Source organism: Vipera ursinii (genome assembly GCF_947247035.1).
Source record: "Vipera ursinii genome assembly, chromosome: 6".
Taxonomy (NCBI): domain Eukaryota; kingdom Metazoa; phylum Chordata; class Lepidosauria; order Squamata; family Viperidae; genus Vipera; species Vipera ursinii.
The window spans coordinates 74,629,990-74,656,746 of record NC_139515.1 but is presented as its reverse complement, the minus strand read 5'-3'; the positions used below and the strand labels follow the sequence as shown (position 1 = coordinate 74,656,746).

The following is a 26,757-nucleotide window of genomic DNA, read 5'->3' as shown; positions in this document are numbered from 1 at the left end:
CTAAAAATTATATTTGCAAAAGGCTTTGCTGAATGAGATTGTACATCTGAGCATTCATCATGGATTCTAATCAATAGGATAAATAATATGGTGCTGTGTTAAATGTCACATTGAATCGTTACTAGTATAAACAAGAGCTTCAGTATTTATTTTTCAGTTGATTAATAATCTTTTAATTAAGAAAATGTCCATAATAAACTGGGTAGCAGGTTTTTAAACAGGCTAATTTTTTCAGCCATAAGTCCCTTGAATCTCTGGGTGACAGGTCCTTCCTTCTTTCCTTCCTTCCTTCCTTCCTTCCTTCCTTCCTTCCTTCCTTCCTTCCTTCCTTCCTTCCTTCCTTCCTTCCTTCCTTCCTTCCTCCCTCCCTCCCCTCCCCTCCCCTCCCCTCCCCTTCCCTTCCCTTCCCTTCCCTTCCCTTCCTTTTCCCTTCTCAGGGAAGACTTCTATCAGGGTGCCTAGAAAATTAATCCTGTATTTTTCCCCAGGATTATTATACTTACATTCAAATTTAAAATCTATGCAACTAGTTTTAACAACCTCAGGACACAGTATGCACATTTTCATACAAACTTTTCATTCTTATCTTGACGCCATGATGTTAGATGTCTTCGCAAACTATTGCTCTTTTCTCATGTCATCTCTCACTCTTCTCACCTTCTAGAGATTGTATCGCTCTGTGTTTTTTGAACAGTGGCACAAGCTTTGTGGCTGGCTTTGCCATTTTTTCCATCCTGGGTTTCATGGCAGAAGAACAAGGAGTGCTTATTTCAGAGGTAGCCGAGTCGGGTGAGTAGCTCATGCACATGGGCCCTACCTTGAACACAATGAAAAGTGATTGGTTAGGAATATAATGATCATAATGTCTTCTGCTGGTTATAAGGCTTCAACATATTAGCCATTTTTTCTCCACAGGACCTGGTCTGGCTTTCATTGCTTATCCACGAGCTGTTGTCATGCTGCCTTTCTCCCCATTATGGGCTTGCTTCTTCTTTGTTATGGTGGTTCTCCTGGGATTGGACAGTCAGGTAAAAATTTAATTTAATTTAATTTAATTTAATAACATTTATATACCGCCCTTCTCCCTGAGGACTCAGGGCGGTTCACAGGGCAGAATAAAATAGCAAATACAAACATTAAAAAAAGATTAAACAATTGCCCTAGTTAAAAACAATGGAAATACAGTGCTAAAAACCCCAAGAAAAATTAAAAGACCAAAGATAAAACAACCCCAGCAATCCCCATCAGGCTAGGCCAGCTTGTACAAACAGAAATGTCTTAAGATCGCGACGAAAGGAGCGAAGATCGGGCGCCATCCGGAGCTCTACCGGTAGCTGATTCCACAGCTCCGGAGCGCCCACAGAGAAGGATCTCCCCCTGGGGGCCACCAATCGACATTCTCTGACCGGTGGCACCCTGAGGAGGCCCTCTCTGTGGGAACGCACAGGGCGCAGGGAGCTTGATGCCGGTAGCAGATGTTCCCTGAGGTACTCCGGCCCCATGCCATGGAGTGCTTTGAACACCGTTACCAGTACCTTGAATCTCACCCGGAAGACAACTGGCAACCAATGCAGCTCACGGAGCAGAGGTGTAACGTGGGAGTATCGGGAAACTCCCAACACCACTCTCGCGGCTGCATTCTGTACCAGTTGGAGCTTCCGGGTGGTCCTCAAGGGCAGCCCCATGTAGAGAGCGTTGCAGTAGTCCAGACGAGAGGACACGAGCGCATGAGTGACCGTGCATAGATCATCCCGGCTAAGATAGGGCCGCATGCTACAAATGCTACAAATGGGCAGATTCAGTCCTGTACTTAACCCATCCTTCTTATTCTGTTGCCCCTATGTAGTTAAGTTTATTATTCCCATCAACCTTGAGCGTGAAAGTCACATGTTGACTGGCTTGTGGGTAACAGATGTTGCGGTTACATGTAAGAAGAAGGTTGAGAAGGTTGTCCCACGTGCCTGAGACACAAGCCATTTTCTGTCCCTGCCTCCTAGATCAGGGGTCCCCAACCCCCAGTCTGTGGACTGATACTGGGCCATGGCATGCCAGCAACCGGTCTGCACAATTAGGCAAAGCCCCATCCATGGAAAACTTTTTCTCCACGGAACCAGTCCCTGGTGCCCAAAAGGTTGGGGACCTCTGTCCTAGATAATAGATAACTACTTTGCACTCCTTGTTAAAGATGCTTAGCTTACATAATGTAGGTGCTTAGAAAAGGGATCTACTTTTTCTAAATGATAAATGCTGCTTTTCTAAATGCTAATTTGTACACGTGCCCCCAGTAATACTGAACTGATTAACTTTGAAAGTGATTTGAGATTTTTTTTTATACAGATGGGTAGAACAAAGGTAATTAATCTGAATTAATCTGAATTCAGGCAGAAGTTAATTGGCCTGTCTAGAAGGTCTGTTATGCAAATAGAGAGAAGGTCTTCAAGATGGCTCCAGAGTTGTTCAGCAACTGTCCTCAGTGAATGTTTCAGAAATAAGCAGTTGGTAGCTATTTTTTAAAAAAATCAAACTGATTTAAAAGAGTGACCCCTTTTAAATTGACAAAACTGAGTAAAAAGTAAAGGAGATTATTTCAGTATAGAGCCATGAACTAATAACAGGATTGTACTGGCAGCTTAGTGCATATAGACTAGAGCAGTGATGGCGAACCTTTTAGAGACCAAGTGCCCAAACTGCAAGCCAATACCAACTTATTTATCACAAAGTGCCAGGGCTGCATCAGCTTTGTGGTGCCCTCGGGGGGGGGGGGCGGGCGGGCATGGCCCACTGGGTGGGCATGGCTGCAGTGGTCATGGCAGACTGAGTGAGCATGGCCGGGGCCAGTCCCTCGCCATCTCCGGGGCATCCCCGATGAGCCAACAATGTTTGCTCGCTCACTTCCTGCCCTGTCGCTTCCAAACGCCATGTGCTCACTACTCTGGTGAACTCTGCTGGGGCAATGGCAGGTGTGACCACAGAGAGGGCTCTGAGTGCCACCTCTGACACACGTGCCATAGGTTCACCACCACTGGACTAGAGTAGCCTTGATACTTCATAATTGCCTGTGATCAGACAGGACTTCTGGCTTTTTGAAATGTTACAGAAGTTGACAGAAGCTTGAATTTACCAGAGGCAAATTCTCAGTGAAAAAAAGAAATGATTATTGTTTGTCTCCAGCCAATGTCTTTCAGAATTGTGTGTGGTTATGATAGGATTCAGACTGGTATCTTGTGATCTTTCAATGAATTGAAGGATATGCAAGAATGAAAATCTGAGAAGATCTGTGATGGAAAGAACTGAAGGCTGCTTCAATTCTCATTTCCCTAGTTTGTCTGTATGGAAAGCCTGGTCACCGCTATAGTTGACATGTACCCTGAAATCTTCCGGAAAAAGAACCGCAGAGAAACTTTAATTCTTCTCGTCTCCATCCTCTCATACTTTGTGGGTCTGGTCATGATCACAGAGGTAAATCCATTGGGAAAATAATATATAATTGCTAATTCTATTGCCCTTGAGTTGAGCTTGGTTCCTGATTATTGTATAGCGAGGGTTTGTTACCTATTTTAAATGGATGATTAAGAAAAGAGTTCTTTAATGAAGAAGTCAGAGGGAATTTGTTGCCATTTTTATCATTTCTGAAAATAGTAAATCAGAATTGTGATCTGAAGGCACATTCTCTTTAATAAGTATACAGTCATTTCTAAAATTCTGTTTTCCTTTTGTCATTAGGGGGCACTGAGTGTAGATTAATGAGAAAAAATGAATTTCAACAACTGTAGAATCAGGCTGCAGCATAACGTCAAGGGGGTCTGAATATTTTCTGAATGCATTGTTTGCTTGAGGCAATATTACATAAGATGTGCCACAATGAACTAATTTTCTGCTTACTTTTATGGTGGAAAAACCCATTTACAAACACACCAACAAATGGACAGAATCCAAGAATTCTTTCATCAAAACAAGCAAGATGCAGTGTTTTTTTGCTGTTGAGTATGAAGAACATCACCAAGTTCTTACATAAAGAGATTGAAGAAGAGCACACATTTGAACAAAGAATTATTTTACAACTGTTAAGTAGTACAGATGGGATACATAAAAATTTGGGGTTCCTTGTGTCCAAAAAGAGAATACTTTGTCATGTGAATGTTATTTTGCCTATGAGAAGTACGAATGTCAGTTGCGCTGACTGTTATTCTAACAGTTTGACTCTGCATCACATTTTGAATGGGGACAGTTGTAAACATGTCCATTATCAATATCCTGAGAATATATTATTTGTGAATATTATTGTGAATCAAATATATTATTTGTGAATCAAAGGCCTTTCATTGATGTAACAAAGGTTACAACTCTAGAAGGATATATGTCATGACTCATGAGGAAATAGCTGTGGTGTGTATACAGAGACAATGAGTTAACAATTAAAGCTAACTGTGGGTTGATACATTGACTTTTCCATTAAAAGCTAATTGTGGCTTAATTGTTTACAATGAACGACTAAAAGAAGATGATAAAAAGTGCTTCATATGAGACAATCATTATTTCATAGTATCAACAATGAGCAAAGGGATCCACACTGTAGTCAATGAGATCTATTGATAAAATTTGATTCAAGAAAATTATGTATAGTATCCCTATCTATACTACTTAACAGTTGTAAAATAACTGGGTGCTCTTCTTCAATCTCTTTATTCTACATAAGAACTTGGTGGTTCCTTAACAGAAAAAGAATCCAAGCAAAAAGCTACACTAATAGGTGCTTTAATTATTCTTTGCCAACAACAGAAGGGCCAAAGGGCTGTAGCTGTTCTGTTCTTGCCCAATAACTGGCAATTACAGGCAGAAAACAAGCTGGCTAGGCTGGCTGGCTTTTTTGCTAGCAAACACTGAACAAGGTGTGCTTTCACAGTGTCTGAGCATGTGCAGTGAAGTCATTACACAAATTCCACCTTACAGCAATATAGGCACAGGATGTAGACAAATAAAGAAGAGGCATATACAGTGATGTCACTGAGGAATGGGGATTGCCATCAATTGACTTGCTTTGCTGTGGGTTGAATGTGATACGGATGGGACAGTATATGATCGAAATTAAGCATAGACGAGAATAAATGGTATCTTTAATGAATGACACAGCATCAACCAGGGAGTGAGACCATCTCTTGAATGCTTAATGCATTTATGAATAAATGCAAAAGGAATGCTGGCGGTGATAGAAGAGGTGAATGGATTGGAGACATGAATGTAGCTGTTCATTCGTATGCAGATGATCCAGTGCTATTGGCTGAGCACCCGAATGTTTTGTAATGAATGTTAGACTGTTGATACAATGCAAAGAGTGGATCTGAAAATTAATGTATCAAAGTCCAAGGTCATTATGTTTGACAGAAAAAATGGAGTGAATGATCACAAATTATACATAAATGGTAAAAACCTGGAACAAGGAGAGGGGTTTGTTTTCCTTGCGTGGAATGTTTACTAAATGGATTGAAAGAAGAATGTACAAACATTAGCAGAAAACGAGTAGGTCGTATGCGTTGTGAGGAATGAATGAACGTTTGTTACAAAAAAAAGAAGAAGAAGCAAAAATGGCTGTTTATATTTTTACCAACTGTTGTGTGCAAGTGAGAGACGGGTATGTGGCAAGAAAAAAATATATATGTGAAATGCTGTTACAGTGGATTATAGGACATGAATTTCTATGGAGAAACAAGAAGAGATAGTTACAGAAAAATCAATGGGTGCTGAATAGATATGAACTGAGTGCAAAAGTGAGAGACCAGCGTGAAAGAAGCATGTTGAAAAGAAGGAATGTGGATCAATTTTTTAAAAAATACAAGGATATAAAAAAGACTTTACAGATCAAGAGGAGGGGATGACCAAGTAAGCTGGTGGTTGCATGCAGCTGATAATACCGTGTCTTTAAAAAGAAAGAGGTCAGAAATTTAAAGAACAAAAGACACTAGGAAAGGAGCTATTGGAATGATGGGAACAAGGATGACCTGCAAGGGTAAAAAGTATGGAGTGGTATGGTAAATGTTAATTACATTTCATTTCCTATACTTATTTCATGCCTTAATTTATGAGATAGTAAAATAGATAGACAGATAGAACTATTTCTTACTCCTTTCTATAAGGTAAAGGTAAAGGTTCCCCCGCACATGCGTGCTAGTCGTTTCCGACTTTAGGGGCTGGTGCTCATCTCCGTTTCAAAGCCGAAGAGCCAGAGCTTGTCCGAGGACGTCTCCGTGGTCATGTGGCTGGCATGACTAGATGCCAAAGGAGCATGGAACGCTGTTACCTTCCCACCGTAGTGGTCCCTATTTTTCTACTTGCATTTTTACGTGCTTTCGAACTGCTAGGTTGGCAGAAGCTGGGATGAGTAACAGGCGCTCACTCTGTTACGCGGCACTCGGGATTCGACCCGCCAAACTGCCGACCTTCTGATCGACAAGCTCAGCATCCTAACCCACTGAGCCACCGCGTCCCTCTACTCCTTTCTATACCTTGTGTAATATTGGTCATCCTGAAAAAGGATAGTCTGATGGGTATGTATGTATGTATGTATGTCATAGTCTGGAAATGAAGAGGTTTCATTCTTTGTCAGTTTCTCTATTGATTCCCCTACCTGCCTATTGCAGAGACTTTTACAGATACTCTACAATGAAGCATTCTCTTAATGTAAGGCAGTGTTTCTCAACCTTGGCAACTTTAAGACATGTGGTTTTCAACTCCCAGAGTTAAGGGTGGATGGGAAATTCTGGGGAACTTAAGTCCACATGTTTGAAAGTTGCTAAGTTTGAGAAACTCTGATGTAAAGCAATAACTAGACTGGTTAGATCAATCTCTGCAGCTAAAGCCTATGAGATACTCCCTTGATTTGTCAACTGCAACTAGCTTTCAGATAGAGACAGCCAATGTTTATACTTGGTATTTTTGGAGCTGACAAAGGTTGCTTATGATTCCCATCCTGTTTTCGTTTTGGATCTTTTTGTTTGTTTGTTTGTTATCAACCTAACCAAAGCCAAAGGGATCCAGCTTACTTTTAAGTTACCACTAGGCCCCTGATCCACCACCATTTGGAGCATGGCCACTACAACCAGGAACGACCATGAAATGACACACTTCCTCCTGAAATGTGAAGTCAGCCCAGGAACCCCCAGAATTTTTTTTTAAAAAAATATTTAATGGGAAGAACACTTTTTTCAGTTGTAATTATTCATGAATAAATAATATTTGAGGAACATGTATTACTTTTACTTTAATTTTTATTATTGTTCTTGTCTGACTTGGGCATGTAAAGAAGAAAGTATCATGCGATGGAAAAAAAATGAGAAACATCTGTCATCTCAATGTTCTTAGAAGTATTTTCAAATACAGTAGAGAGGGGAAAAACATCTTACTAAAAACCAATAGCAACAGACAGGGACAAAGAAATTGTAGTCTAGGAATTTGCGTAAAGTACCAGGATTGAATATAATTCATAACAAAAAGAAACCCACTGCAGAGGTTATAACTGATTTTCTTATTTCAGTAATAAAATCTATATTGGCCAGAATAATTTTATTCCTGTTATTGTTGAGAAGGATACAGGAGGATCTGGACAGACTCGAACACTGGGCGCTATCTAACAAAATGAAATTCAATGGTGAAAAAAGTAAGGTTCTACATTTAGGCAGGAAAAATCAAATGCATAGGTATAGTATAGGTGGTACCTTGCTCAATAGTAGTAACTGTGAGAGGGATCTCGGAGTCCTAGTAGACAATCACTTAAATATGAGCCAGCAGTGTGCTGCAGCTGCCAAAAAAGCCAACACAGTGCTAGGCTGCATTAACAGAGGGATAGAATCAAGTTCAAGTGAAGTACTAATACCACTTTACAATGCTTTGGTAAGGCCACACCTGGAATACTGCATCCAGTTTTGGTCACCACAATGTAAAAAAGATGTTGAGACTCTAGAAAGGGTACAGAGAAGAGCAACAAAGATGATTGGGGGATTGGAGGCTAAAACATATAGGGAACAGTTGCTGGAATTGGGTATGTGTAGTTTAATGAAGAGAAGGGTGAGGGGTGACATGATAGCAGTGTTCCAATATCTCAGGGGCTGCCACAAAGAAGAGGGAGTCAAGCTATTCTCCAAAGCACCTGAAAGCAGGACAAGAAGCAACAGATGGAAACTAGTCAAGGAAAGAAGCAACCTAGAACTAAGGAGAAACTTCCTGACACTTAGAACAATTAACCAGTGGAACAACCTGCCTGTGGTTAATGCTCCAACACTGGAATTTTTTAAGAAGAGACTGGACAGCCATTTGCCTGAAATGGTATAGGGTTTCCTGCCTGAGCAGGGGGTTGGACTAGATGACCTCCAAGGCCCCTTCCAACTTATTATTATTATTATTATTAGTTAGGTATGCAAATTTGTTCTTGATGTGCTGAAAATTGCTCACTTGTCCTTCCTACCTATAAGCTAGTACAGGGGTGTCAAACTTGCAGCATCCTGTGACGTGTCGCGCTGTATCACGACTTTTTTCCCCTTGCTGGACCTGGGGTGAGCGCAACTTCCTCATGATGCATCCAGCCCAAGGGCTGGCAGTTTTACACCCCTGAGCTAGTAAGACACTCTTATACTGGCAGGGGAATTCTGGAAGTTGAAGTCCACATGTCTTAAGGTTACTAATGTTGAGAAACATTATTCACGGATATTAATTGGAGAAAGTTATAAAAACATGTAAGTCCTTGGTGGAGCAGTGGGCTAATGCCTCCTTAAGTAACACCAGCTGCCTGCAATTAGTGCAGGTTCCAGTCCCACCAGGCTCAAGGTTGACTCAGCCGTCCATCCTTCCCAGGTAGGTAAAATGAGGACCCAGATTGTTGGGGGCAATAAGCTGACTTTGTAATAATGCTGCTTGGGGGGGGGGGGCAAAAGCCCTAATAAGCAGGCATATACATAGTATAAAGGCTATTGCTAAGCACATTGATTTGTGCTTTAGATTGTAAGCCGCCCTGAGTCTTCGGAGAAGGGTGGGATATAAATGGGATTAAAAAAAAAGTCCACCCCATTTGCTTTATAAAACCGTTACAAGTCCTTTATATAAGTAGTCCTCAACATACAATCGTAATGGAGCCTGCGGCCTGCCTATTATGGTTAGATGCTGTAAAGGTAATAAAACAGGTCAGTCATAACCGACTCAATTTTTATGACCTTTTTGCAGTGCTCATTAAGTGAATCCATGGTCATTAAGAGAATGCCACAACTGTTACTTTGGGCGTGGGTTTTGCCAAAGTGTCATTTTCCAGCAAAACCTGATATAAACTGTGGTCATGTGACCATGGGACACTGCAAAGGACTGCACATGTCTCCGTGTCGCTGAGTGCACGAGTTTTGGTCATGTGACGGCAGAGGGGGCTTGACTGTTGGAACTTTGAATTTGGGGCATAACTCCCCTTTTTAGGATCGGTCGTAAGTTTGGATGGTTGCTAAGTAACCAGCCGTAAATCAAGGATTACCTGTATGAAGACAACTGTAAGGTTTTTTTCCCCCTCCATCCTTCCTTTCCCATTTCCCTTCAAAGTAAAATAACGAAACTGCACAGAGTTTGCTCTAATTTAGATAGCAAGAAGCCTTTAGACTTTTCTGCTTTCGGATTTCACCCTGCTGACTTTTGAAACTGTAATTGTTGTGCGCAGACTTTGTCTAAATACAACATAGTGCAGGGGTGGGTAACTATGACCCCCTTAAGACCTGTGGACTTCCATTCCCATAATTCTTGAACAAATGGTTCAGGACCTCTGGGTGCTGAAATTAACAGGTTATAAAGGGGTCATCGTTGCCTACCCCTGCTATAGTGTATAATATTTATTATTTGAAAAGGGTTGAGGCAGGAAAAAATTGGGGACGGCTGAAATAATTCCTGAGTCACTCAAAAGTTAGATCTCTTCTGCCTGTTTGTATGTAGGCCCAGCGAAGCTATTAATTTATTAAACAACATTCAACTACGTTGTTCATAAATGTTTCAGTATTTCAGTATTTCATTCAGCACTATATGAAAGAATGAGTGACAAAATGTGCCATTAAATGCCACTGTACATGCATATGGAGCCCTGATTGGACCAGGAGTCTCACAGACCTTTAAACAGATATTTAATTGTGTTCTCTGTCATTTAACACTTTTCTTGTTTGATGTAGGAAATGAAGAATCTATGGCAGTCACAATTGTACAAAAACAGGAAAGCCACCTACCAACCATCACTCATGTGCAGACCAATTTTCAACTTAGAAGATACTGAGATCTGCTTATTTTTCATGCGGGAGAAAAAGTAGCAGTTCTGTTGAATTTTCATTTTTCAATCCTATGACATCAAAAAAAATTAACATATTTCACCAGACTAAAATTTCTTGTGATTATAGAAGTTGGGCAATAATGTATGCAAATGGAATATATAGGACAGAAAAGCAGAAATAATAAATTTAAGTATATTGACCATAGGATAAAATTTGTAAAGATTAAATTTTGCAATTAGGAATGTGAAAAAATATTAGCATAAAGAATTAGCTAGGCAAGTCTTAATTTTTTACACAGCTTGTTCGATATATCAGCCATAAAAGGCCTTGCAAGGGCTTTCAATGAAATGTAATGGCTTTCCTAACTTATACTCAGTTTACATGTTTAAGGGAAATTAACCACATGCTTTTATTAGGGAACAGATTTCAATGTCAGCACCATGATGGAACGTATCAGTGTCAGTCTCAATATGAGTGCCATCCCACCTCTCCACCATGTGCACTAAGAGGTAGCACACAGGGTTGGCCCTTGATTGTGAAGTTTGGTTTAGTACAGGGGTAGGCAACTTTGCCTCTGTTATGACTCGTGGACTTCAACTCCCAGAATTCCTGAGCCAACCATGCTGAGGGAAAAGGGAGAGGTTTCCAAGCTGAGCCAGGCTGGCTCAGGAATTCTGGGAGTTGAAGTCCACGAGTCATAAAAGAGCCGAGGTTGCCTACCCCTGGTTTTAGTAGTTAAGGCACCAGGCTAGAAACCGATGATCGTGAGTTCTAGACCCTTCCTAGGTATGAAAGCTGACTAGGTAACTTTGAGCCATTCACCAGGAGACTGTTCTAGTCCGGCCTTACGCATGAAAACTGGTTGGGTGATTTTGGGCCAGCCACTTTCTCTCTCAGCCCAGCCCACCTCACAGGGTTGATGTTATGAGGAAAATAAGAGGAAGGAGCATCGTGTGTGTTCATCACCTTGAGTTATCTATAGAAGGGAATATTTGTAGCTCAGGATTGAACTGTGGGGTCCTTGGTGCTCTCTGAGCTTGTTTGTTTTCTTGCCGACGTTTCATTACCAAAGTAGCGCACTGATGATGCTACCTAATTAGTTAATGAAAGAAAACTACCAAGCTCAGAGAGCAGCCCGCACCCCATAGCCTTGAGTTATTTATAAAAAGAAAAAGGCAGGATATAAACGAATGAATAAAATAAATTGTGAATGCCATCAGTAACCAGGATTGAGTAAAAAGGTTTTTCCTTCAGCTAGCCCAGCCTCAAACTGCTTTTACTATTCTCTTATAATAGTCAATCACTATTACAATATTTCTTCTATACTACAGTACAACTATTGTACTCTTACATTTCTTATCCAAGCAATGTTTTCTTCTTAGAAATCCCATTCTGCCTTCTACCTTAATTCTTCTTTTTTTTCTGGGATTTCTTTTGATTTTTTTTTTGATAAGAGTACTTGCATCTTTCTAGCTTGTGCTTTGCTGTGTCTCCATCCTTCCTTTTTCCTCTGGACCATCCACTCCCTTTGAAGGGAAAATGACTTCTTTTATTCAGTTGTTTTTCTCTGCTTGGTGCCTGCAGAGCTTCCAAAACATGTATCTCCTCCCACACCTGTTTCAAGGTTGCACCTTTTATAGGCAACTCTGCTGTGCTGGAAAAAAAAAGCTCAAATAAGAGGGGAGGAAAGCAGCACAAATACAGCAATTTTTCTAAGACCAGCCTGCTCTTCTACTGGCAGACCCGGGGTTTTCATGCCTTTGGGGATTGATAGTGTTTATCCATCTCAAGCGTGTTAAACCTATTCAGACAACCTCCCGCATTGCTTTTACTTTTTTCTTTAAAAAAAATCCAGCAGGAAATCACAGCTTTGTAATTTCATGGTTTCTTACTGGATTGGCAGCAGGATTTCTGGAGGTTTGAGGGATGTGACAAGCAGTGTAGGCTGGCCTTTTAAGGGTGAGCCTTACAGGATTTTATCCACAGTCCTAAGGGTAGTCCTTGACTTACGACCACAACTGAGCCCAAAATTTTGGTTGATAAGCAAGACAGCTATTAAGTGCATTTTGCCCCATTTACAACTTTCTTTTGCACAGTTGTTAAGCAAATCACTGCAGCTAAGTTAATTATGTGGTTGTTAAATGAATTTGGCTTCCCCATTGACTTGGCTTGTCAGAAGGTCACAAAAGGTGACCACATGTCCCCAGGACACTGCAATTGTCATAAATGTGAGTCAGTTGCCAAGCATCTGAATTTGATCACGTGATCCTGGGGATGCTGCAAAGATTGTAAGTGTGAAAAATAGTCATAATCGCTGTTTACAGTACCCTTGTAATTTCCCATTGTCACTAAATGAGTTGCTTTAAGTCAAGGACTACCTGTATTTTATTTCCCTTGTTTTTGGAATCAATTCATCCCTTATTAGGGATAAATGAGAATGTTGTCCTTTGGAGCAGTGCCTTAGCCATTGTGTCCTGTGCAGCTGTCCAAAATATGTGGGTTCTGGCTCAGTTTACAACTTTGTGTGTGTGTGTGTGTTTGTGTATATTTGTCTTTTTATCTTACCTAGAAATAATATGTAATGATAGTAATAAACTTTGATAATAAGTGAACTGATTTGTTTTACAGCATATGTTTCTTTACTGGAGCAATTCATAATTAGATATGTGTGTGTGTGTGTGTGTGTGTGTGTGTGTGTGTGTAAATAATGTGATGGCAACTGTATCCTCCCCTCCTTTGTACTCTAGCAGTTGTTATTCAGAAATAGCCTCTGTTTCTACAAAAAAAATTATGTTTATGTCTCCATGAATTTGTCTGATCTCTTTTTATGGCCTTCCAAATTAGTGGTCATTGCCCCAAGTTCATATGAAATTCCACAGGTTAAAAATGCTTCTGTGAAAAATGCTCTGTCCTGAACTTCACATTGCTCAACTGTATTTGATAACCTTTCAGTATGACTTCTGTTACAGAGGGAGAAAAAAAAAGCCTCCCTGTTCACTTTCTCCATACCAAGGCAGGCTAGAAATTCTTAAATTGCCATCTGACACTCTGAAATCTTATGCATAGCAACAGTTGCGTCTTCATTTCTGCTCTGCTGTGAGAGACGAATGCTTCGATGCTGACATCTAAAACTAAAGATGAGAAATAGTTTGAATCCCACATATCAGTACATTGTGATTTAGCTGGAATGGCTTTTTATGTTATTCCCTAATGACTTTTGAAGTCAATTTACTGTCCTTTGGATGAAAATGTGAAAAAGGGCACAGAACCAATTTTGCCAGAATCGCATAAAGTAGCTTTGCAGATGCAATTCTCAAGAATTCACATTTTCTCCAGGAGGACACCTATATGTTCATCCATCCATCCATCCATCCATCCATCCATCCATCCATCCATCCATCCACTAACCCACCCACCTACCTACCCACCTACCTACCTACCTATCTATCTATCTATCTATCTATCTATCTATCTATCTATCTATCTATCTATCTATCTATCTATCTATCTATCTATCTATCTATCTATCATCTACCTCCCTATCCCTATCCCTATCCCTATCCCTATCCCTATCCCTATCCCTATCCCTATCCCTATCCCTATCCCTATCCCTATCCCTATCCCTATCCCATCTCTCTGTATATCTTTTGCATTCCCATACTACAACTTCTTTTTTCACTCCTTCTCATGGTAATAAGAAACTTAAAATATGTGAAGATGGCATTCTTGTGAAAACTTGACTTGTCTTTGGAATGTATGTGGGGACAAAGTTTAAGATACAACCTCTGACTTAGGTATGCATGTGTATGTACTCTGTGTGTATATCTCTCTCTCTCTGTGTGTGAGTGTGTGTCTGAAAGAGAGAGAGAGAGAGAGAGAGAGAGAGAGAGAGAGAGAGAGAGAGAGGGAGAGAGGTTTGCAGGATATGGGGATTAAAAAAATGAACCACCTTAGTGTAAGCTAGTTTTCAGAAACTTTCTATCACAAAGGGGAGAAGAACACCCAGAGGTGGGGAAGACAGATGGTTCTGTTGATACTAGAAATGAATAACAGGCTATCTTCAGACACATTATTAGGCTCTCCAAATACCAGTTAAATGGAGAGAAAATAGTCAGAATCCCTGTATAATATGTATAAACAGAGGACTGCTCATTCACTCCCACTTGGTGCTTTCTACTAGTAGGAACTAAGTAGGAACTGAAAGTTCATTGAGTCACCACAAGTAGTTTTAGTTTAAGAGAAAAAAATGTCTAGGAAAATACTAGAACATGTGTTAAAAAATGAGAATTATAATTTCCTGAACAGATATTTCTGGAAATGAAGTCTCAAGGTTAAAGTTCTCTATATACTGCTAAAACTCTTGTCTTCATAATCTTTAACTGGGCAATCTATGGAGATTCTCAGTCACCCAAGTCATGCTTTTTCAAAAGGCAACTGGACTATGTTGTTGGTTTTTTCTTTCCTTTTTCCTTGAGGAAGAAAAAAACAACATTTCACTTCTCATCCAAGAAGCTTCATCAATTCTGGCTGGATGGTTGAGAGGGATGGAAGGATTAATTCTAACATGGGCAATAGGTTGCATTATAGAGTGAAACCTTTCAACCAAAGTACCTCAAATGGGCTAATGTACAGATTGTGTCCAACATCTGGGACCCATGATTCCCATAGAATAGAAAATTAGCAAATTTTATAAAATTTTATCAAGCATTTTCTGACATAAAATTTGTCATAAAACAGTTTATGATATAATAAAGGTAAAGGTAAAGGTTCCCCCGCACATGCGTGCTAGTCGTTTCCGACTCTAGGGGCCGGTGCTCATCTCCGTTTCAAAGCCGAAGAGCCAGCGCTTGTCTGAGGACGTCTCCGTGGTCATGTGGCCGGCATGACTAGACACCAAAGGCACACGGAACGCTGTTACCTTCCCACCGTAGTGGTCCCTATTTTTCTACTTGCATTTTTACGTGCTTTCGAACTGCTAGGTTGGCAGAAGCTGGGACGAGTAACAGGCGCTCACTCTGTTACGCAGCACTCGGGATTCGACCCGCCAAACTGCCGACCTTCTGATCAACAAGCTCAGCGTCCTAACCCACTATGTCAAAAACATTTCCCATCTTGATGTTTGATTGTGTAATACAATTCATCGTAGCCCATTCTCAAGTCAGATACCTCTCTGTATCCCAACTTTTCCAGTGAAGGCTGTACATTAAAAGTTCTGTCACTGTTGAAGGCACTGAGGAATCTGGTATGGATATATCTCTGAAAGGATGACTCAAGGGCTCACAGGTTGTCTAGAATTATGTATATAAAATCAGTTCAGTGCTTGGGTACTTGGCAGTGTAAAAGATATTCATCTAATCATTTTTAAACTCTCTCTCCTCCATTTCTTTCCCAATTCCCACTGTGCGGACATGTGCCCCTCTTTAGGGTGGGATGTATGTCTTCCAGCTCTTTGACTACTATGCTGCCAGTGGGATGTGCCTACTCTTCGTTGCCATTTTTGAGACTCTGTGCATTGGCTGGGTATATGGTAAGTACAATTGCAACAGGAAACAGGTCTGATTATGTGTCATCACACTGGGCTCAACTGTTAGCAATCACATAGATAGAGCTAGATAGAAAACATACAGTATATCTCAAGATACCTGTCAAAGACCAGTCTAGAACATCTCTGGAGCTGGAACACTATCCCTGAACTTTCCCATGACTAGTACTTCTGTTGAAATCTGCAGAATGATCTTCTTACCTAGTTTCATATTTGATATGAGTAGGCAGAGGGACACTAGATGGAATCCAATATTGGTTTCACATAGGTGCAACTGCTTTCATTAGCAGAATTATAAGGAGGCAATTCCTCCATCATTTTTCCTTGTGCTCTTCAAGTCCTTTTGAAAGACTGAGGGAATTTCTGGAAAAGATTCTGGAGCAGATGCAGAGGACTCCAGAGAGAAAAGGATGTCAAGTTTTTCCTTGAGTACTCTGAGCCTATAAGAAGCCAATATTTATTTATTTATTATTGGGACTTATTATTTCTTATATACTTATATAAGAAAAGAAATTATCAGTTTTATATTGCCAATTTAACTGACCTTGAGAAATTGCTTTTCACTGTTTTGCTTCAGTGGCTTCTCCTTGCTAATACCTTTCTGTTTAGTCTGCTGTGCTTCTTATTTTCTTGATCCTGGTTCTCTTCTCTGTTCCATAGGTGTAAAGAGCAGACTAGTTCTGCCTGTCTTACCATCTATTGTTCTTTTTTCAACTTTTCACAGGTGCTGACCGTTTCTACAATAACATTGAAGACATGATTGGCTACAGACCGTGGCCTGTTATTAAGTACTGTTGGTTATTCATAACACCAGCTGTCTGCGTGGTAAGTGGGACAACTTGATCTGGAGACCAATCCAGAGGGTGCTCAGGGAAATGGTTTAGACTCTTGGGCAAAAGAGACTTTGACCACTGCTTGTGGTTGCTGTCAGGCAACGAAGAAATAGGAGAAAGTCATGGTGGGAATGGAAATAGAAACAATCCAAAGAGAACAGATAAAAGTAAAATTTGCATCAATCCCATCGATGAAGTTTTAACTTAGTTAATTAAGTGCTTAAGAGCAGTTCTTCAGCAGTAGAAGCACACATTCAAAGGGGTCTCCCAATTCTGGAAACTTATTGTGACTCCTGCATAGATGCAGCAGTTGGACACTGGTACCAATGTATATTTGGGTGATAATGATTAGAAATAGGACATTCATTCAGAATTCACCAGTCTGAAATAGTATAGGGTTTCCTACCGGAGAAGGGGGCTGGTCTAGAAGACCTCCAATGTCCCTTCCAGCTCTATTCTGATTCTGAATAGGTACACATTTGAATTAGGTATATCGTTTCATTTTGGTGGTGGTTGATGCCGTTGCTGTTTGCCTCCCACAGTCATGTAAATGTCTGCCAGTATTTAAATGTTAGATCTTTTCACCTCCAGTAGTTCTAATTATATATGGGGCCTATAGAAATCTGCGAAGCCCATTCTTACAGAACATAATGACAGTAGGAAAAAAAATGAATAAAGCAAGCAAACACTTTCATCCTTAAACATCAGAATTAAGGATGAAAGATAGTGCAGTGTTATTTGACACCTTCTAGTTGGTATACATGAGAGGCAGGTTGGTGTAGTGGTTAAAGGCTCTAGGAAAAAAACTGAGAGACTGTGAGTTCTAGTCTCACTTTAGACACGAAGCCACCTGAGAGACTTGGGGCCTCTTGGTCTCCATCAGAAAGAAGAAGAAAATGGCAAAACGGGCGAAGGTTTTGTCAAGAAAACTGCAGGGACTTATCCAGGAAGTTGCCAGGATTCAAGACTGAGTTAAAAATTCCCACAAAGGCACTATGCACAGATTGTGGTTCCCTGCCCAAGCTATGTTGAAGGGACAAAATGTCCAGAAACAGGTTCCCAATCTCAATTTCTTTTGTCTTACCAATTTGTAAGACCCTGATCGGGTCCATAGACTGTTGTGTCTTATTAGCAAAATCGTTAGGAAAATATTCCCCTGATGCAGGTAGCCCTCAATTTATGACCATTCATTAAGTGACCGCTCAAAAATAACAACAAAAAATGACTTACAACCAGTCCTTACGTTTACAACTGTCACAGCACACCCTTGATCACATGATCAAAATTTGGACACTTGGCCACTGGCATGTACTTATGACCGTTGCAGTGTCCTGGGGTCATGTGATCACCATTTGCGACCTTCCCAGCCATCTTCCGGAAAGCAAAGTCAATGGGGTCCTCTTAATAACCACCTGATGCACTTAACAATTGCAATAATTTGCTTAACAATGGTGGCAAAAAAGATCACAAAATTGGGCGCGACTCAGTAAACGCCTTGCCGAACAATGGAAAGTCTGGTCCCAGTTATCATCATAAGTCGAGGACTGTCTATGTTCACCAGGTTGAGTATTTCCCAGGTTGAAATCAGGGATTATTGTCAGGACCCACCCTAAACCATGTTTTAGGAAGACAAAAACTCTTGGAGTCAGTTCTAGTCCAAAAGGAATCTTTACTAGGACATGCTTGGTTGTGGGAATACAAGACAGGACTTAGTATTGTTTTACAAATTGAAATTTTATAAAGGGTACCCGGTTCAACCCCCCTTCCCTCAACCCCATTTGGTCAGCCCCCATCCTTCTACTTCGTGTCATCCCTTTCGTGGGAAAAAAAGGAACTTCGAATCTTTATGGTTATTGTCTTCTTCCTCTCCAGAATTAAAAGAAAACACAGGCCAGATGCCTTCTTCTCTAACCCTCCCTTTTGATCCCCCCAGTTCAAAAGGTTTCCTTGGTCTTTGAAATAACCTAAGGCAGGCTGAATCCACATATGCTCCTCCTTCCTCGGGAGATGGCAGAATCCATACGGGGGGGGGATGATAATGTTTTAAGCATACATTTATGAATGTGATATAAATGGATTCTGGCAGATTATGTTATTCTGATCAGCACAAAATCAGCAAAGTAGTTCATTGAAGATTGGTGCATCTAATGCTTCCTCCTTTGCTCAATCTTTCCAGGCAACCTTTCTCTTTTCTTTGATTAAATACACCCCACTGACATACAACAAGAAATACGTGTACCCGTGGTGGGGAGACACTGTCGGCTGGCTGCTTGCACTCTCTTCAATGATCTGCATCCCCCTCTGGATTCTCTACAAACTTTCCACCATTAAAGGATCCCTGAGAGAGGTAAGACTGGCATTTTTAGGCTGGGGACTGGGACGCAAAGAGGCTGAGCCAGGAAGCCAGCCTAGTCTCCAGGATCAATAGGCCTTCAGAGGTAGCATTGCTCTGTTCCAAAATAATGAATGGGGACCTTGCACTAATTTGCTAGTAATCACTCTGTTACTGGCAAGAACCAGTGGCTTTATTGGATTTGAGTTGGCTTGAAGGCTGCACAATCTAAATTGCCTTTCTGGGCGTTTGTTATTAGCTGTATAATACTTCAGCAATGTCACAGTTGAGAACTTAGCTTAGCGGTATTCCATCATTTCTTTCTCCCTCCTCTTATGCTTATTGATTTTCAGTCAAATATCTTATTTCCTGTGTGACATTTGCAACTGGTTTCCTTTGATTATAAGGAGTATCCGGTACAGAATTACTGTAAAAGAAATATCTGTATCATGTATGCGGAGAGGTTTTTTTTGTTTTTTTAAAAAAACTAGTGCTGCATTTCAAAGAACAAGGTTCAGCGATCTTATTCAAGATTAAATTGTTCCAAAGTAGTCAGCCAGAAATGCTACAACTGTATTTGTTCTGGTTGAAAATGAATACCAAACGATATATTGAAGTTCCACCATTTCAGGGAAGGGATCCTTCTGGAAATAATTAACTGAAAGAGCAATTTGTGAACTCCAGTGTTTGGTATGAATTCAACTCAGTTTTAGGATCCAGGGAATGACACTGGACCAGTGGCTGTTTTTCAGTGGAAACCATATTCAATACCTTTAGTCCTCAACTTATAACCACAGTTGGGACGGGCATTTCTGTTGCTAGGCAAGGTCCAAATTTACAGCCTTTTTTGTTCAGTGAATTAGTGCAGTGAATTATGCAATGACTAAGCAAATTCAGCTTCCCCCATTGACTTTGCTTGTCAGAAATCAGCTGGGAAGGTGTAAATGGCAATCAAATGATCCACGGACATTGAAACTGTTGTATTGAAACTGCATCTTGCCAAGTGCCTGAATTTTAATAACATGGCTGTGGGGATGCTGCAATGGTGCCATTCAGTGCCATTGTAACTTCAAGCAGTCGCCAAATGGATGGTTCTAAATCAAGGGTTAGCTGTAGGTTGGCTGTTCAAGGCTTAGATCCATTTCTGTGCTTTTGGAGAGGAGGTATTCACAAAAGGATCGGGTGAGAAAGAACTACAAGTCATCCTTGACTTACAACTGTTTGTTTAATGACCGTTCGAAATTACAACGGCACTGAAAAAAGTGACTTATGACTGTTTTTCGCACTTACGACCCTTGCAGCATCCCCAGAGACATGTGATCAAAATTTGGGCACTTACATGCAACTGGCATGTCTTTAGGTATTTATGATAGTTGTATTGTCCTGAGGTCATGTGATCATCATTTGTAAACTTCCAACAAACAAAGTCAATGGTGGTGGTGGGGGGAAGCCAGATTCACTTAAAGACCACACGATTCATTTAACAACTTACTTAAGAACAGCCTCAATTAGCAACACATATTTGGGGCTCAATTGTGGTTGTAAGTTGAGGATTACCTGTGGATTCTCTGACCACGACTTTCTTGGTAAAGAGCAATATTTTCCACCCACCCGTTTTTGTCGTCTCTCCATTTCTCTTTTCAGAGGTTCCATCAGCTTGCCTGTCCAGATGAAGATTTGCCTCAGATAATGTGTCCAGGCCATCATCTCTTCCCCATGACAGAACTAGACTCTCGCTGTTAGGAGTGGACCCCTCAATCTCCATTGGACAATCTTGGCCCATGACCAAGAAGAGAGGAACTTGCCACCTCGTTTCACTTTCTTTGAAAGAACCTGGGAAGGCTGCTAGAGAAAGAGGGTTCCCCCCAGAAAGTGGGGTGCAAGGCAGTGCTGCTTCTTCTGTTTAGCAGCATATTTAGAGGAGGCAATTTAAACCACAATGTTCCCTTATGGGTTCATCTAGGAGTGGAACAGGAAGGACAGAATACTGTGATGGAAACCTTTTAATGGGAGCATAGAATTCCTCTTGCAAAAGGTTTAGGGAGAATTCCAGCCCATTTGCAAAATCCACATTTCTTCCAATGATTTATTGCTTAGGTGTGTGAGTTTTTAAAAAAGAGAATGAGTCCTTGCTTCAACTCCAGACTTAATTATTTTTCTATTGCTTTCATTAGTTCTTGAACTTGGTATAACGTTATTCATAATTAATATTCTTTGCCTTTAAGAGCCACATGATAGATAGGGGTTGATGAAAATTTCCCTTGTCGCTGGCCACTTCTGATGGATTTTCACTGGCTCAGTGGTGGAGTAGGAGAACCTTTAAAAATAAATAAATAAATAAATAAATCTGTTACCATACACAGCACAAACCTGCTTACCCACCATGGACACTATTTCATTGTTTTTTAAATGGGGCTAAAGCCACTAGGGAAAAGATGAGAAAAATGTGGCTAGGCAAATGCTCACTTTTCACAACTATAGCAGAATAACAAGAGTTGGGAGGGAACTTGGAGATCTTCTAGTCCAGCCCCCTGCTCAGGCAGGAAACCCTATAACATTTCAGACAAATGGTTGTCCAATCTCTTCTTAAAAACCTCCAGTGTTGGAGCACCCACCACTTCTGGACTCAAGTTGTTCCACTGATTAAGTGGAAATTATTTTCACTTTTAGAATATCAACGAATTTTGGAAGACTACATTAATGAAATCAGTGTGAAACACATATGAAATCAATGCAAAACACAGTGATGGTGCTCCATCACTGGAGGTTTTCAGAAGAGATTGGACGGTCATTTGTCCAGAATGATATAGTGTCTCCTGCTTGAGCAGGGGGTTGGACTAGAAGACCTTCAAGGTCCCTTCCAACTCTGTTATTCCGTACTCTGTAAACATGCTTCTTTGTTAATCTATCTGATGAGTGCACTTGCACTATTGAAGTGTACCTGAGCTGCATATCTAGCTAGCAGGGTTCCTGAATCCATGCTATGTCTGGTGCAGCATCTCATTATCCACTATTTGGTGTATGGTGCTCTCTTCCATAGATCACAGCTGCTGTAGTATCAGCACATATGCTGTAATATTTCATGAACTGCAGTTACCTGCTATTCCACAAAATGGAAAGAAAAGATAATCCTGCTCAGATAAAGCCAATGCCTAAAGCCAATCTGGTGTTGCTTAAAATCACCACAGTTCTTAAAAAAAAACAACCCAATTTTTGTCACAATTTTTTTTAAAAAAATCATTATTGGCATAGTCTTAGCATGTGTATCTTTGCTATTCAGAACTTCCATGTTCATTGACTCCGTTATTTGGCCATTATGCAGCAATCTCTTGTGAGGGTTGATGAAGATGAAACCGAGTCATATGATCAAGCAGGAGGCATTGAGGAATTGTAGGACAGAATACTAACAGCAATTGAGTAACATTTCCATATTAATAGAACTTTAGAAATGACCAGGTGAAACGTTTATGCAGCTTTACAGATCTGAACTGATCACCTCTTTTCAACAGTAGGAAATAGCTCTTTATTTTTAAATCACAGTCCTATCTATTATTTTGGGCACAACTGCAGCATGAATATTTGTGCAACTATTTAATAAATTTTCTGGAAATCCACTGCTGAGAAGTCCAATGATGACCTGGGGAGAAATGACGTGGTAATCTCTCCACTTCCCAAACTCTCCAAATAAGGGCAACTTTCACGCGCCAATCTCAGTGAATTCCTCATATGTAATTCCTAGTTAAAAGAATAAACAATTGCATAGCAGCACAAATTAGATTTGCTTTAACATATGGTTAATGTATTTAACACATTGGTTGACCTTAGGGGAGCTCAGAAAACTAAGCAAGGTTCAGCCTTGTTAGGATTGAGATGAAAGTCCACCAGAAGTTACCAGAGCTGCAGCAGAGACTAGAACATCAAAAAAGCATCCTAGAAGAAGAAAAATCAAACCACTTCCAAATTGTGATCCAGAAAACCAAATGAGTGTGTCCATGAAATCAAGAGGATACCAATACAGATCAAAGGAGAACTGGGGTTTTTTTTAAGCTGTTAAAACGGCTCCTTTAAAGACTCCTACATGCAGTAATCAGGACAGTATGTCTTTTGACTTGCGCATAACGGCCTTATTTTTTTATTTTTATTACATTTATATCCCGCCCTTCTCCGAAGACTCAGGGCGGCTTACAAGCTTAGCAGTAGCCTTCATTCTATGTATATGCCTGCTTGTTAGGGCTTTCACACACACCCCAAGCGGCATTATTACAAAGTCAGCTTATTGCCCCCAACAATCTGGGTCCTCATTTTACCTACCTTGGAAGGATGGAAGGCTGAGTCAACCTTGAGCCTGGTGGGATGCGAACCTGCACTAATTGCAGGCAGCTGGTGTTACTTAAGGAGGCATTAGCCTCCTTGAAAACTGCCTTTGTGTTCTGTCTCCAACAAGCAAAATATTTTGCAGTGGCCATTTTCCATGTTCCAACCTGTCACAGCCATAGATCAGTAATCAGAGCAGATCCCTTAGTGCAGGGGTCTTCAAACCTGGCCCTTTTATGACTTGTGGACTTCAACTCCCAGAATTCCTCAGCCAGCATGTACGCTGGCTGAGGAATTCTCGGAGTCGAAGTCCACAAGTCATAAAAGGACTAAGTTTGAAGACCCCTGCCTTAGTGCCTTCAGTGATCCTGGGCTAAATAATTGCCATAATCTCTTGCTGCTATTTATACTGGCTGAGGCTGATAGGAGTTGAAATCCAAAACAGCTGGTATGCACTAAGTTATCTATTCCTAATCTAAATATTCTATCCTATATGGTTTTTTTTCCTTTTAAGAGAGTGAGGGCTAATCCATTCCTATCCTTGGTTTCCTCCTATAACAGCTGCATTCATCTGCCCAAATGCAGCAGACAGTGGGATTAGAATGGGCACTGAGCTTCACAAATTGCAGAGCATGCCTTGAAACTGAGTCCCCCATTGGCCTGCTTTTTTTCCTTTGTACAATTAACTGAAGGTCGGCAGTTTGGCGGGTCGAATCCCGAGTGCCGCATAGCAGAGTGAGCACCTGTTACTCGTCCCAGCTTCTGCCAACCTAGCAGTTCGAAAGCACGTAAAAATGCAAGTAGACAAATAGGGACCACTACAGTGGGAAGGTAACAGTGTTCCGTGCGCCTTTGGCGTCTAGTCATGCCGGCCACATGACCACGGAGACGTCCTCGGACAAGCGCTGGCTCTTCGGCTTTGAAACGGAGATGAGCACCGGCCCCTAGAGTTGGAAACAACTAGCACGCATGTGCGGGGGAACCTTTACCTTTACCTTTTACAATTAACTGAATTCAAACGAAGGAATTTGCAGTCTCAGCTTACTCACGGTTTCATCCCTTTGAATGAGCAACTTGAGACACTTTAGAGAACACTAAATTCATTACGAATGGCACAGCCAACACCATTATTAGACAGAGGGAAGCAACCCCCTAAAGTAGCAAAGGAAAGGAGATAAGAGACAGCTACTTAGTCATTCTGAACTGTTTGGCCCTTTTGAAGCAAGCAGTTCTCTTGGAGAACAGTGGTGTCCTTTAAAACGTGGCTCCCCACTTCCCAAAAGAACAGTGGAGAAGCATATGCTTTTTTGAGATTCAGCCCAGAAGTTGATTATCAGACAGAATAAGAATGGAGCGTTTGTGCTGCCAGAGTCCATTGCGGTTGGGTGAGTACTGTATAATAAATTCGAATAAATAATAATACCAGTTCTGAAAGAAAAATCTTCATCACGGTCCAGTCCAAGATGGGAATAAACCCCAAATGGAGGCTTTGAGTTGCAGAACCAGACAGAAATGTGGCTCTGGGGCAGCTGACCACATAGAGCTGGGAGTAGTGGGGTTTTTATACCTTCTTGGGCTTTTGTGTCTGGATTTGTTCCTGTTCCTGTGGCATGAATTTTGACCTGAGCTTTTGAGAGTGTCATTTTGGTATTCTCATGGTGATGGTTAATCCTATTATGTCCCAAAGGTCATGTCCTGCTTCTCTAGGGCTGTGGCTGATGGCTATGTCCTGTGTTGGATTTTGGGGTGAGGGGTTATTGGTCCTAATTCTATTACTCTGCTATTGTTAGCTATCGGTTTTGCTGCAAGGGATTTCAAAATATTTTGTCTTGAATGGGCTTCTGCCTGATAATATTTGCTCATGAATGGGGCCTCAGTCTTTCTGAATGGGATTATCAAATCTGCATTTCTACAGAGCTGGCTTGCTCAGTTTCTGTTTGGGGCCATTAAGAAAAACTGGCCTGCTTTTCTGCCTTTTCTGCTGGCTTCCTACACCAACCAAACATTAATCTATGTTTATAAATTGCTCACAGGAAACCCAGCATTTCTCAGGAGCCAGGAATGAGTGTAGAAAAGAAAGTATCTTAGAATGATATCAGAAAATGAGTAATTGGCTTGTATCTTAAGAAGAATTTAGAAAGTTAATTATACCCACCACTAGATGTCCCTAGTACATTAGTTTCTTCTAGTGATCAATAGGCAAAAATAATTTAGTTGAACTTGGAGTGGAGTCATTGTGTATGCAGAGTCTTCAGTAGCAGCAGGATTTATGTCCCGGAGTCCAAAATAGCCCCTGAATAGCAAACATAATTCTTATGACCCTTACCTCAAAGCATCACTTTAACATAGTAAGAATTCATTTGGAGTGCTTCATATAGAGTCAATCAACTCAGCGGATTGAAGGAAGGTACGTAGGGAAATATAGCATAGTTGTGACAAAATCATGAATTCTTCTATTTTCTCGGATATATTTCACCCTTATACTGAAGATATTGTATTATTTGGAATGCCTGTGTGTATGTGCATCCTTCAGTCTTCTTCCTACTGGTGATCCCAGGATCTATTGTAACGGTTTAAGGAGAAGCACTTGGTTGTACTAACACACATTGCGAAGCATCTCTTCTAAATGCGTTATACAATCTAATATCTAGACAGAGAGTTCTTGACTTACCCCAACAATTGAGCCCAAAGTTTCTGTGGCTAAGCGAAACATTTGTTAAGTGAATTTAAGACCTTTCTTGCCACAATTGTTAAGTGAATCACTGCAGTTGTTGAGTTAGTAACACGGTTGATAAGTGAATCTGGCTTTCCCATTGACTTTGCTTGGAGAAGGTCATAAAGGGGGATAGCATGACGCTGGGACACTGCAACTGTCATAAATATGAGTCAGTCGCCCAGCATCCAAATTTTGATCCCATGACCAGGGGGATGCTGCAATGGTCATGTGAAAAATGGTCATAAGGCATTTTTTTTCTGTGCTGTTGTAACTTTGAACTGTCACTAAATGAACTGTTGTAAGTCGAGGACTATCTATACTAGTACAAATGGAACCTAGCAACAAATCTTGTGGGACAGTTCAACTCCCAACAGTGGTCTGCTCTTCAGAGTTCTGGTCAGCCTGGATGTCCTTCCCCAAAATCCATAATGTATGTTGAGTTCAAGTAAGTTAATTCCATTGCTTAATCTTATCTCCTATTTCTCTTTTTTTTCAGCTGACTATGTTCAGTTCTGAGAACTTTTTCTCTCCTGCTCCCCCAAATCCCTAAAAACTTTTCTACTGCAGTATAAAAATTATCAAGAATAAATCATCTATTCTTATCTTCTTGGAATATAACAACAGGGAATTAGTACTGTACCTACTCAAATGGTCTTTGCAATGAGGGAAACTATTACCTGGAAAGGCTATAATCGCCACACAAAGGCTTTTACTTCAAGCAAAGAGTTTTTCTCTAGTAAAAA

General features: G+C 40.7%; 1 protein-coding gene across 1 annotated transcript in view; it reads left to right on the top strand.

The window, feature by feature from the left end:
- The window catches only part of LOC310642862 (sodium- and chloride-dependent GABA transporter 2-like), an 88,337-nt gene extending 67,222 nt beyond the window's left edge, over window positions 1-21,115 (top strand). Inside the window, exons 7-13 of the mRNA XM_083366814.1 lie at window positions 665-789; window positions 916-1,028; window positions 3,322-3,459; window positions 15,702-15,804; window positions 16,544-16,644; window positions 18,829-18,999; window positions 20,629-21,115. Of these exons, the coding sequence (XP_083222940.1) occupies window positions 665-789; window positions 916-1,028; window positions 3,322-3,459; window positions 15,702-15,804; window positions 16,544-16,644; window positions 18,829-18,999; window positions 20,629-20,727 (850 nt within the window). The 3' untranslated portion in view covers window positions 20,728-21,115. The remainder of the gene's footprint in view (window positions 1-664; window positions 790-915; window positions 1,029-3,321; window positions 3,460-15,701; window positions 15,805-16,543; window positions 16,645-18,828; window positions 19,000-20,628) is intronic.
- The last annotated feature ends 5,642 nt before the right edge of the window (window positions 21,116-26,757 follow it).